Source organism: Sinocyclocheilus rhinocerous, unplaced genomic scaffold (assembly GCF_001515625.1).
Source record: "Sinocyclocheilus rhinocerous isolate Xijiao unplaced genomic scaffold, SAMN03320098_v1.1 scaffold568, whole genome shotgun sequence".
NCBI classification, from domain to species: Eukaryota; Metazoa; Chordata; class Actinopteri; order Cypriniformes; family Cyprinidae; genus Sinocyclocheilus; species Sinocyclocheilus rhinocerous.
This window is the reverse complement of record NW_015652173.1, coordinates 1,251,291-1,264,898: the sequence shown is the minus strand read 5'-3', so window position 1 is coordinate 1,264,898 and position 13,608 is coordinate 1,251,291. Positions and strand designations below refer to the sequence as shown.

The following is a 13,608-nucleotide window of genomic DNA, read 5'->3' as shown; positions in this document are numbered from 1 at the left end:
ATGAAGAAACTTTACAATAATAAGTGGAACCATTCCAAGTACACATGTTCAGTTTTAGTGGAAACTATTCTTAGATTCTTTATTCGCGGGCAAACAAAAATCGTTATTCTATGGCGTTGTGTTGTTTTGAAAACTCTTTTTGGTTCTTATTTTTGTCTGCTGGTACATTTTATTTTTAAGAGCGTAGGTGCCAAAAACTGTATGTTATAAATTAACTTTAGGGAGAAAAATAATGTAGTTAAAATGTAGAAAATGTATTTATTTATTTAGTAACAGTATTTACAAACCCTTTTACTTTCATAATTAGATTTATTTTTGAATAAAACGGTATTTAATGAAACATTTACTTGGCTTATTTTTATAAATATATATGCTCAAACGTTTTAATTTTAATTTTGTATGATTTTTGAAAGAAGACTCACCAAGGCTGCATGTATTTGATAAAAATACATTAAAACAGTAATTTTGAAATATTATTTATTTATTTACTTTTACAGTGTAAAATACTAAAATTGTGCACAATAACATAAGTAAAAATCATTATTTTTGATTTCATGTTGACTTTACTTGTGTCATAAATTGAACTTGGTTATCTCACGTTATACAGGCCCAGATCTGCATGTAGGCTGATAGGGCTCGGCTTCTATTGTTCTCTGTACAGTTGTTCTGGTTAGCTGTAATGATCTTTTGTTTTGCTGTCAGTAATAAAATGCAGGTGAAGGAACGGGTCAGGGACGGCCAGCCAGCAGGCTTCAGTCCCCTGGGCGGCACTGGGGCGAAAGGATGCATCTGGGCGCATTGATTATCTGTCAACTGCTCCTGATAGGATTTGAGCGGGCCAGTGTTGGGGTATTAAGTGATCTGAAGTATTCAATAAATATTGATAATGAAGGCCTGTTAGTGAGGCTCCAGGGTTTTTGTTTCAGCCCCAGGAGAGGCATTGCTTGCTGCCGTCCCACAAGGCCATGTGTATTTGTGCATGTACTGTAAGTACTGAAAAGGTGTTTACTTTTAGTTTAACTCCAACCCTTAAGAAGACCTTCTGTGAAAACTTGAACGAGTTTGTACACGTAATACCTTTCATCCCACTGTATTAGTTACTGGACTTGACACAAACATCATTTAGAGATCCTCACTTCTATTTTGGAGTAATGCTTCCATCTAGGCCTCCCAAATCTAAAAGCTCTGTTCTGAAAACATGCCTTATCTGCTTCACAGTCATTTAGCATTGTATTGAGTTTAGTGGCTTTTAAGGCTCCAGGCCTCCTTCTCCTCGATTTAATTTGTTGTCTTGAAAATGACCAAGTCTCTGTTTATTGGATTGGCGAGGCTGCAAGGTACCGTACCGCTGCACTTATTCCCTTAACTTTGGGCCGGTCGCCACATTGCCGTAGTTTGCCTCCCCTGTGTTTTCTTTATCACCTTGTCGCAAATAGTCAGTGTTAAATCATTAAACTCTCCCTCTCTCTCTCTTTTTCTCCTCTGCAGAAACTTGTCCGGGAACCCTCTGACAACTCTCTCATGGCAACTCTTTCAGAATCTCCAACTTTTCGAGCTGTAAGTTAAATGTGTTTTTGTTCTTTCTTTATATTCTCAAGCCTTTATTGATTTTTTTGCTGTGGTTAACTGGCGGATGGACAGCCTGCAGGGTTGAATTTCATATCTAACACCATAAGCGGATATAAGCCTTAATTGTGCATTAAATGTTATTTTATCAGTCCATAAATGTTTTAAACCTATCCTTTATGCTAGTTTCACATCTCTGCATCATGCCAGTATTCATAGGAGGACCTCAGATGATGCCAACCTTGAACCAACATACAAAACTACCATATTTTTCTATAAGTTTAATCGCAACATATAATCATTGCTGTTAATAGTGTTCAACGTTTGTTTGAATACACGTCCTTAACTAAGTAACATATCTGCCATATGGACATCACCTTGACATAGTCACTACTGATAAGCAGTGGTGTAATGTAACGAAGTAATAATACTTCGTTACAGTACTTAAGTATATTTTGGGAGTATCTGTACTTTACTTGAGTTTTTATATTTCAGCCAACTTTTACATTTACTCCACTACATTTCCTAATTAAAATGTATACTTTTACTCTGATATATTTCCCGAAGCATATTCGTTACTTAGTACAAAATAGTCAGAACAGAAGTCAGAAGAACACGGACTGCAGGAAAGCAGGTTTGACGAATCAGTGGTGTGGCACTTTTCCATTTTGCATTTACTTGTACTTTTACTTTCAATACTTAAGTACATTTAAGATTAAAAAAATACTTTTCGTACTTATGTACAATAAATATCACATACTTTAAGACTTTTACTCAAGTAATATTCTAAACGATGACTTCAACTTCTACCAAAGTAATTTTCAGGCAAGATATCTGTACTTTTACTTGAGTATGGCTTTTAGGAACTTTATACACCACTGCTGATAAGCTACTCCTAAATATAATGTAGAAATTAAAATTTTCTGTGAAGCTGCTTTGCAACGATTTGTATCGTGAAAAACGCTATGCAAATAAACGTTAATTGAATTTACATTGAATGTCAAAATGGGAGAAAGACCTGATGATTTCAAAATGACACATACATTTTTGCACTGTTGGGTTTTTATAATGAGATAATTGTTATTTATTAGCGTTTTGGCTTTTGGATGTTGTCTGTTGTTGTTTGTTGTTTACACTTGGTCACTTCAGTTTGATTGTATCCGATTGGAAAAGCACAATACATTTGCATGCGATTTGCTATCCATCTCAAATATGTCTTAAAGGGCATTTACATCTGGTCTGTTTGTGATCACGTAGCAAAAACCTGAAGCTTTGCTGTTTTAACGTCTTTGGACAATAAATCCATTTGTTATCTAAAGAATATTTAGGAACTAACAACAGGAAAACTACTAGAATTTGTAATTTTTAGGTGCACCTAAACAATCTCAGACAGAATTCATCTACTGATAAATTATTTATAATGTTTGTCGTATTATTTAAATATAATTAATAATTGATTTGCTTATCTAGCTAATTTGTAAACCGTTTTTACCCTGATCTTGCCATGAAAATAATCCCTGATGCTGGTATTGCATAAAATAAAACAAAAAGCAAAATAAAATATTCAATTAAATAAAAAAAAATGAAATAAATAGATAAATTAATAAAATGACCATGTGTAAATTTCCCGATAATGTTTACTGAGACAGGCTTATTATAGTAAATTAAAACTAAAACTAAAACTAAAATCAAAACCATAAAAAGTTATTTAATTTTTTTTTACTTTATGTACTAAAGTAACTAAAACTGAAGTAAAAAATAAATAAGTATATAGACGTGTGTATACTTAAACATAGAACAAAATTACTAAAACTTTGAAATTAAAATGAAAACAGAAAATAAAATAATTTATAGTATAAAAACTGATATTAGAATATTAATACAAACTTTAATAGCATCTCAATGACACTAAAATAACAGATACATACATAATATTTTAAGTATTGTACTGTATTAGCATAACTTTGTAAAATATGATTTATAGTTGATGTTTATGATGTGATGTGCATTGTACGCTTCCAGTGTAGACTTTGTCTTTGCACTATCCTCTATATTATGAGCTTTAAATAATTGGTTTAGCAGTTTTGAACGTGTTGATGTTTATTTGGTGTGCGAAAAGAGTCATTTGGCAGTGGTAGCCATTTGTTGGGCTCTTGTCTCAGGATTATCGCAAATCAAGTATAGCAATTTCATAATTATGTTGGAGGTGCCATCACAGTCCTCTCCAACATGCAAACACCAATCAGCTGAGTGCATAGGGCTTTATTCATACAGGCATCTGCGTCTCGGTGTGTTCGTGTGCGCGTGACTAAACGTGATATTTTAAGCCAGGGAAGCAGGACAGCTCCTCTGAGGTGGCCCATCTTCTCTGCAGGGTTAGCACGTCCTTTGGAGATACTCCAAGGAGAGGAGTACTTTTGGATTTCCTGAGAGATATCGAACATGTGTTGTCCTTAGTAAAAGAAAAGTGCTAACAAAAGCATGCGGCCATGTACTTTCCATCTTAGTGGGTAACTATTCTAATTTTAGCTGTATAGAAACATGGCCTTCTAGTTAGCATATTTGTCGAGTCAAGTATCTAGTGACACGTTGGTTAAATATGAACTTATTTAGAAATTAAATGTGCGGTTAACATCATATTATGACATTTAGGCTCCTTTTTGGGTCCTTCATATTCTGCAGGTCAGACGGAAATGACAAATTTCCTTGCGTTCACAGCTGCGTTTATCATGTGATTAGTCTGAGGGTAAATGAATTTCATGTGACATAACGCAGGTCATATGGGTAATACCAGAGCCATGAAGCGATGATGATTGTGGGACACCCTCTCTAGAGGGACAACACAACCATATTCCATATGTGCACTGTTGCGTAATACTAGCAAAAATGCCATCTGTAAGCCTCCTGATGTTTTCATTTCTCATTGGTTTTGTGCGGTCTAATCCCTCTGTTAAACATATTTTGGAGGCTATTTGTTGTGTCTTATTTTTTTTTCTTGATTAGAAATATGTAAATACATTTGATTCACTTAAACACTATATTGTATAGTTGTGCTGTGGGAGTTTAGCAAATAAAAGTGATTAAAAAAAAATTAATTTGAAATCACACTGTCTTAAACAGAAGCACAGACCATCGTTTAACAATCTGTGAGCCCATGTTCAGTCTGTCTTTAAACGTCTATAGTTTATCATTAAAAATAATTTTCTCAATAGAGAAAATGAATGAAAGTTGTCTTCTAGAACCCAAGAAAGCTGACATGAAAGGAAATATAAAAGTTGATGGCCAAGTACTGAGCAAACCATCTCCCTTTTAGAGCTGTGCAATTAATCGAAATACAGTTTGGATTTCGGCCTCCAACGATTATGAAAATACAGTAATCGAGATAAAATTATTATTGCGTCCCATTCCGCCCCCTTTCCAGTGGTGTCCTTTCGGTCCTCCATAAAAGCCCAATTCACGTGCAAATCAGTAAAATCATGTAACATGACTTTTGCATAATAAGACGTGCTTGATTTATTGAAGTTGATTAGATTTTTTCATGTTTATAAAAGCGCAAAAGAGAAATTGCGCTGTTCCTCATAAGGATTTCTGTGCGTGCGTTTAGAGACGGAACATGTAAAGTCAACTTTTAGCTTGGGGTGTTTGCCTAAATGGTCAAATACATGCAAAAAAGTGTCAAAATGCGGTGCTTGGTGATTGTTCACCTAAACCCTCATTGGTTATGTCTTCAGTGAACGTAAACAGTTGAAAATTAAAGTAAGTGTGTAACAGTAAATTGGATTTGTGCGACTCTTAGAGTGACAGCAGTCTAATATTACTGCTGCCGACTGTGTGCTTAAAGGCAGGGTAGGTGATTTGGTTCAAAAATATTTTTAGTTATGCTGGTTGAAAGTCTCTTCACATCCCGATAGCAATCGATAAGTTAAGTGGTCTAAATTGATTTATATGTATTTATATAGTCTGTGGAAGGCGTAGACAAATAAAATGCTCGACCAATCAGATTATTTTGTCCAAACATTACGATACGCAGTCCTACGTGCTTGTCAACTTATATATTTGCATACCTCTGTGCACCCTGTTCACATAGACATGATACGTCATCAGCACGTTCCATTACGCTACTGCAGACCAAGTGAGAATGGAAGGCGTTATTATTTTTTACTATGCACTTTGTACTGTAAAGTTTTCTCAGTGGTGAATGAGATATGATGGAATCTGACAGCATTGCATTCAACCCTCCAACAACACCATCTCATTGTGTCTCTGGTTAGCATCTGGTCTACCAGTGTGTGTTCATGCTTGCATGTCTCCTTTCTCTGACACACCAATTTCAGGTCTTGGAGTCTCTACTAATGAGCTGATGATCTGAATCAGGTGTGTTTGATTAAGGAGACATGCAAAACATGCAGTGTTGGGGTGCCTCCAGGACCAGGGTTGGGAACCACTGCTATAGCTAGCCTTTCTGAATTTGACTACCCTACCTTTAATATTAATCAAACAACAAAAGACAAAGAGAAAATCACTCACTGCTCTTGACAGAAGGACTTTTGTAACTTTAAAAGCAAAACAACTAAGTTTAATTCTTACAGTGAAGACTATGCTGTTTTATTTTACAGTCAATTATTCAATTTCTGTAGTAGGCTATTAACTGATCACTTTAGACTCCCCACACACTGTTTAAAGCACTGTTTGCTTCATTGTATCTTTTTTTTTTCTATTTGTCCGTTGCTTTTTTTTTATTACTGACAGTTTAATTGTTTTCAATAAATTCTGTTGTGGTATTGAAAATTGTGATATTTCGCTGGTCTCTAAAATGTAGATGTCATAGCAACCTTATTTACAGAAAATATATATTTGAAATATATCTTTAAATAAATCACTCATATAAAGTTTTGGTCATGTGGCCTACTCATAATCGTGATTACAATATTGACATAATAAACGTGATTATGATTTTTACCATGATTGAGCAGCCCTACTTTTTTTTTCTTCTTCACTAAATTTTACCATGAATGTCCAGGATGAGAAAGAAAATGACCCACACACATGAAACCCCCTGTGATGATATGATTTTACTTGATTTCTGATCATTGTTGATGCATTTTGAGAGCTTCTCAGCCTGTGACAGACAGTTGGTTGTCATGGAGCTGCTCCACTTGGGGACACATCTGTTGATTAAAAACGGATAAACTGAAAGACGCTTCCTGTCGTCCGACCAGCATGGAGCCAAAATAATCATTCTTTAAAAGACTTATCTTAAAATAATTAATTAAATAATCTTAAATTCCGGAAAAAAAATTAACTTAAATGATTTTAGCAAATGGCTGCAATATAACAAATAGTGAAAAATTTAAGGGGGTCTGAATACTTTCCATACCCACTGTATATATAAACCTTGCTGCGTGTACTGCGTTGGGCTAACCGAGACTTGTTATAGCACTTGCATATTGTTGCTCTTTTGTTGGTTTTGATTGCTTCTATTGTCCTCATTTGTAAGTCACTTTGGATAAAAGCGTCTGCTAAATGACTACATGTAAATGTAAAATGTGTATTATATTTAAATGCATCTCTCCATATATTTTAAATGCAATATACTTTTAATAAAATATATATGGGCTGATGGGTGTGTGTCTGTATAAACTATTGCAATTATTAAAATATTCATTTTTATAAAAAAAAATAAATAAATAAATTTTAATAATTGCAATAGTTTATTTGTAATAATACGTTTTTATCATGTTACATACACTTTTAAAAAAAATCATTTTATGTATGCACATATTTAAAGGAGAAATAGTTTAATTGAACAATGACAGACTTGATTGAAAGGATTTGTGTATTTGATTCTATATATCTGAGAAGCTAATCCTCAGCTACTGCTTTGTTCTATAAAGTGGCCTGTTGTTTAAGCAATAAGCATGTCTGCCTGTGATTTCAAATGTGGTTTTGGTATATGAAGCACATCCAATGCTACTAAACAGTCAGCACTATGTGCACAAAGGCCTGTATAACTAGCATAATGGTCTAAGCACATTATTGCTTTACTTTGATATGCACTCTTGTAAGACTTGGATGTACCCATCACAGTGCTGCCAAGTTTTGAGACGCAGGCTGTGGGTATCACACATAATGTGTGCAGTCAGTGCCAGCACTGTCACTCTATAAGAACTGATGCGAACACCTGCAAAAGCATCTTAACGCGAACGTGAGTATTTTGTCCTCACCCACGCGCGAGTGTGCTCACACATGTAATTGCTGTCAGTTTTTCTTCTTGACAGCCGGGAGGTGAGAGGGGCAGTGTGTGTGTGTGTGTGTACAGGTTTATATATCCTGGTGTGGACTCAAACCTGAATACACACAGACTCATGGGGACTTGTGTCACGGTGGGGACCTAAATTGAGGTCCCCATGGGTACAAAAGCTTATAAATCATACAGAATTAGCTTTTTTGAGAAAGTAAAAATGCAGAAAGTTTCCTGTGACAGGTAGGTAAGTTTAGGTGTAGGGGGATAGAAAATACGGTTTGTACAGAATAAAAACCATTACGCCTATGGAGAGTCCCTACAAGGATAGCTGACCAGACGTGTGTGTGTGCACGCGTGCGTGCGGCTCAGGACCAAGGGTGTAATCATAACATAGTGGAATGACCCATACGGCTAAGCCAGCCCACTCCAAAACTTCCTTATCACAAATTAAAGTGGACTAGCCTCATTGTTTCTGCGCATTAGGGGGTTTAGCAGGAGTGTTTTTCTTACCATATGCTAACATAGACAGTTTGTGCAACATGCCCTCCTCCTCAAAAACTACAAAAGCTATGTATAATTTTTCATCTTTTTTACCTTTACCTGAGGATTGCTGGTTAAGAGGGTGCAACATAGCGCCTTTAGCTAGCCCCCTTGTTTCTGAGCTGCAAGAATGTGAGGTCATTCACTGGGCACTTTTCTCAGTGAATATTGATTTAACTGATTTAATTTCAGTTAATTGGCATATTATGTAAATCATTTAATTTATAATCAATTTACAGACTTAATTTGTTAATTTTCTGAATGAAAGTGAGTGGCGTTTTCACATTCAGAACTGGTTTTCAGGAATTGTGTGTGGTTGCTAAAAACATTTGCACAAAAGTTTGTGCAATCCTCTGTTTTGAGCTTTAAATTAAAAAAAAATGATTTAGCAGTTCTGAACAGATTTTCATCTTTTAATGCCAATTAAGTAAAATCAGTGTGAAATAAGAGTTATTTGGCAGTGTTTTGCATATGTGATTTGATTTCAATAAACATTGTGACATTAAATCATCACTACTTCTACCAGAAAGTAAGAGGATTGATTAAAGACTGGTTTACTATCCCTTAAATTTGTCTTAGATGGCAAACTTGTGGCACAAATTGCACGGTTGGAGCCAACTTTACACCTCAGAGCCGTATTTTTTGGACTTGCATAAAAAAGGTGGATCCGACTCTGGGTAATTTACATTTTCATTCTCCTCGGGCACTAGCTGTCCCAAAAGGGATGAAGAGAAACAGTAAGGACTGCAGTAATCAAGACAGTTATAGAGTGAGATGGAGAAAACTGCATTCAGCAAGAAAATTGTGGCCTGAAATCAGATCTTTCGCATAGCCCATATTGTTCAGAGTGAATGGGCATATTTAGTCTGCTTTGTATGATAACACAGCAGAGGCCAGTGGAGTAGCCTAATCTGAGGTGCGGATGTAGGCCAAGTGTGTCATCTGTGTTTATTTGCCGCAAATCCAATTAAGCTTTCATCGTAAATAAGCTCATAGAGGAACATTAGGAAACGCTGTAGCTTTCTGTTTTCTCAGTGATCTACTTTCTGACATAAGAACTGCAAGAGTTTGAGGCCTTCAACTGCAGCAGGGATGTCATTGTTGGTTTGAACATTTCTCTGACAGGATATACCTTAACCCCTCACTCCCATCCCCCTTTTTTGTTATTGTCCTCCAGTGATTGCGATCTCAAGGCAAGCGTGAATATGCCTGGATGTTTGTCAATTTGCCCTTGAGGTGATTTTGTTTTTAAAGATGTCCGCTAATTCTTCACAGCAAGTCCTTAATATCTCTTGCATTTTCAGATTTGTATTGACACTGAGAGTCGTTGCTGGGCAATGGTCGCTGGAACTCGACATATTAAAGAGTCAGAACAACACGATTAGCGAGTTCATAGTCGTTGTAGACCGCTGTATGCATGTTGTACGTCATTTTATATGTTTTTCTCATAAAGATAACCTTCTAAAATGGGTCAGGTTTGATTGGATTCAGTCATGGGCAGCAGGTTAAAAGTAATGCTAATAATAAATAGAAATAAACCATATAACAAGGGGAAGTAAAGTATTTTTATATGTTTTAGTATTAATAAAGAATTGTGTATTTTGGTGCAAAATCTATTGTCAGAAAATGTGACAAATTAATTTGCTGCTAGTCAAATTAGCCAGATGCTAACATGTGACATGCCCACATCCTCAAAAACTACAAAACTAGCTAAGAACTGCTGACCTTACCTTGTTTTTCATCTTTTACCTGATAGCTGGGTTTAGCGTTGATCTTTAGCTAGCCCTCTTGTTTTCTGAGCATTTTCAAGATTAGCATGTTTAGTAGGAGTGATTTTTTTTTCTTATTAGTCCTTAAAAACCACTGTATACATATGACAATGACAAACTTGTCATTTTAAATGTTTTTCTTGTAAAGATAACCCCAACCTCGCCTAAACTGGTAGGTTACAGACCCAAAAAGTCATGGGCAGCAAGATAAAAACAATGCTAATAATAAAATAACAAAAGAGGAGTAAACTGTCTTGTCTTTTGGTGTTGATATATTTTTGTGCAAAATCATCTGTCACTAGGTAGCAGCTAGTCAAATTAGCCAGATGCTAACATAGACTGGTTGTGTGATGCCCCAATCCTCAAAAACTACAAAACTAGTTAAGAACAGCTGGTTTTACCTCATTTTTCATCTTTTTTACCTTTACCTGAAGATAGCTGGTTAGCGGTGTGGAACATATCGCCTTTAGCTAGCCCCCTTGTTTATTGAGCATTTCAAGATTAGTGTGTTTAGCAGGAGTGTTTTTTTTCTTAAACCACTGTATACACAGTGTTTGTCATTTTAAATGTTTTTCTTGTAAAGACAATGACCTCAACTGGTAGGTTACATACCCAAAAAGTCATGGGCAGCAAGATAAAAATAAATGCTAAATGCTCTTTTGGTGTTGATATATTTTGGTGCAAAATCTTCTGTCACAAGGTAGCAGCTAGTCAAATTAGCCAGATGCTAGATGTGACATGCCCTTATACTCAATAACAACAAAACTAGTTAAGAACAGCTGGCTTTACCTCACTTTTCATCTTTTTACCTTTACCTGAAGATACAATAGCTGGTTAGCGGTGCGGAACCTAGCGCCTTTAGCTAGCCCCTTGTTTCTGAGCGCTTTCAAGAGCGACCGAGGCAACGAATGGTAAATCTTCTGTACCCACTCGGAGGATGATGATATGATACAAGCCTATTTACGACCAAAGCACAAAAGCGTATTCGCCACAGTCCGCAGACTCAGTCAATCAGCCGCCGCTTTCAGCCTCTCGGCTAGCAGCTGCGAGTGCCATCAATCCGTTTTATTCTGTTGACCTTTCTCTAATCTCCGTCTGTATAAAGCGGCTCCCGCAGACATGAACTTCATGTCTGGCTCATCGCTGGAAGGATCATCACTGTTAAAAAAAAAAGAAGGACTAAGAGTAATAGTGACAGTAAACACGATGCGGGGAGAGTCTGTTTTAAGGCATTTATTTCCCACATTTACAGCTGTCTGAAATGCATGAAAAAATAAGAAATGAAACAAAACACTGCAATTTGGTTTTTAGCCAGAGCCGGTTAACAGTTAAATCTGATTATTTAACAAGCCCAGTGTTGTCAATGAGCCAAGTAGTTCAATAATATAACTAATTATGTTTTCCAGGATGAAGGAATGACCTTATATGGGCTTTAATTGCCTGGATAAGAAGTTGTGATGTAAACAATTGATGAGAGTATGCTAATTATCAGGGTTCGAATTAGAATATGAAATAAATACATACAGTAAGTGCTTCCATGTGCCAATTTAATTTAAAAATACAACTTCTGTAGAGAACTTGTAGAGATTGCTTTTAAATACAAAAAAAGAGATTGTATTACGTTATATCGAGTTTGTGAGCCTATCAGTAGCAAATTGACAGGCCTGACAAAATGTACTAATAAACAATTCCACTTGGATTGCATTCAAAATTCATTGGTCATGGATAAAATCATTGATATACTCTTATTTTATTCTGGAGCAAAATAAAATAAAATAAATAAAATAAAATAAAATTAAATTAGCAGTCACTGACAGTTTTTGGAAGAAATAGTTTTAAAATTTGATGAAAGCCCATGGTTGTCATAATTTGGGTAAATTGAAAGTTTTCTCTGAGGGGACCTGACCTCCCTCGACGCAGGCCTGCCACATCGGTGCCTATTTTAGTAGTGATTGCACTGCAGGTGATGTCCATTTGCTGAACGGAGCCTTGCCCTGCAATCCAACCAATGGCAATTTAACGTGCAGGTACAGATTCTGGTTCGGGTTCACTTTTAAGTCCCTGTCAAACACGACATGGCAAAGGGCGGCGAAGAACCAGCGCACATACTCACTTGTCTTGTTTGTCTGCAACTTAATGGGATTACTGATTGGGAGAAAACTGTTAAGTCTGGTGACACATTGTGGAGGGAGATCGTAAATTAATCCTCGGTTTATAAGGATGCTTAAGTCATTATGCATGTGGAAAAAGATTAAAATGCATATATTCATTAGTCTTGGGAGTGTTAAACTTGGCAATATTGCTGAGAATCCATTTTTCACAGTTCCCTTTACTTCCTACAAACGTTTCTGATTCCTATCAGAACCTGTCAGCACTTGTGACGCTTTAAAAAAAGACGGCTTGTTTAACATCGTACAGACGAAACATACTAATTAGCATCACAGAAGAAAAAAATGCATATCTATACTGCATTTAGTGGGAAACTCAACAAAATGTCTGTCAAATGAAAACAAGCTGTGATTTTTCACAATATAACAGCAGGATAGGACTGTGAAGGAAGTGTTTTGGCAGTTTTTAAACCGAGCTGGGCGAATTTAGCGGGTATAGAGGTACTCTTGTCTCTTGCGTTGATCTCTGGCCCCACCTGTTACAATGACTACACGTGATCTTGTCTTTTCAGATGTCAGACCACACCAACACGGTGCTCTCTATCGAGACAAGGCCAAGCTTTTGTGTACTATCTAGTGAAAGTGTGAGAGGAAAACAGAGATGCTTGACAGAAATCTCTCAGTAATTTCCTGGCCATTTAAAGTAACATGCTGCTCTGAAGAACACAGACCTGCGTACCTGCACTCTGAAAGCTTCCCCAGTGAAAATTAATCATAAGCAATTCATAAGCTAAAAAGTCATCGGTATGCCAAAGTGCATGGCTATATACTTCAGTTGCAGAAAAAATAAGTTCCTAGAAACAGTATTGAGATTTACAGTTCATAGTAGAATTGCAGATTATGGGGGAAAAAAATGGAAGAATATTAATGAACTATGTTCAGACATTAACCTTAAGAATTGGCTATTGCAAATTAGGGTTAATATGCCACATTGTATATAGTATTTTTTTTTTCCATATCTGTAGTTAATTTGTTGGTAGAAATAATCAGTACAGTTCAGAGGCCATTACTGATTGTGTTAACTTTTTAATTATTATTATTATTATTATTATTATTATTTAATATAAGTAACCACACTGCTGTTGATGCATAATTTTGTATATATTTTAAGTTCTCAATATTGATTTTGATATTTAGATTTTTCATTTGCATTATATTTTTTCTTTCAATATATTTTGCTATATATTTTGCATTCTAAATTTTTTCTATTTGTTGTTTTTTATAATTTTCCCATTATATTAATTATTACTTTTTATTATTAAAATATTTGCACAAATGGTATAATACTGTACACATTTATTTATTTATTATACTAATAATT

The 13,608-nt window shown here is 35.6% G+C and overlaps 1 protein-coding gene across 1 annotated transcript in view; it reads left to right on the top strand.

Annotated features, from left to right (window-relative positions):
* LOC107714007 (NT-3 growth factor receptor-like) overlaps positions 1 to 13,608 on the top strand; it is a 230,652-nt gene that overhangs the window by 87,088 nt on the left and 129,956 nt on the right. Inside the window, exon 4 of the mRNA XM_016519696.1 lies at positions 1,489 to 1,557. Coding sequence (XP_016375182.1) covers positions 1,489 to 1,557 — 69 coding nt within the window. The remainder of the gene's footprint in view (positions 1 to 1,488; positions 1,558 to 13,608) is intronic.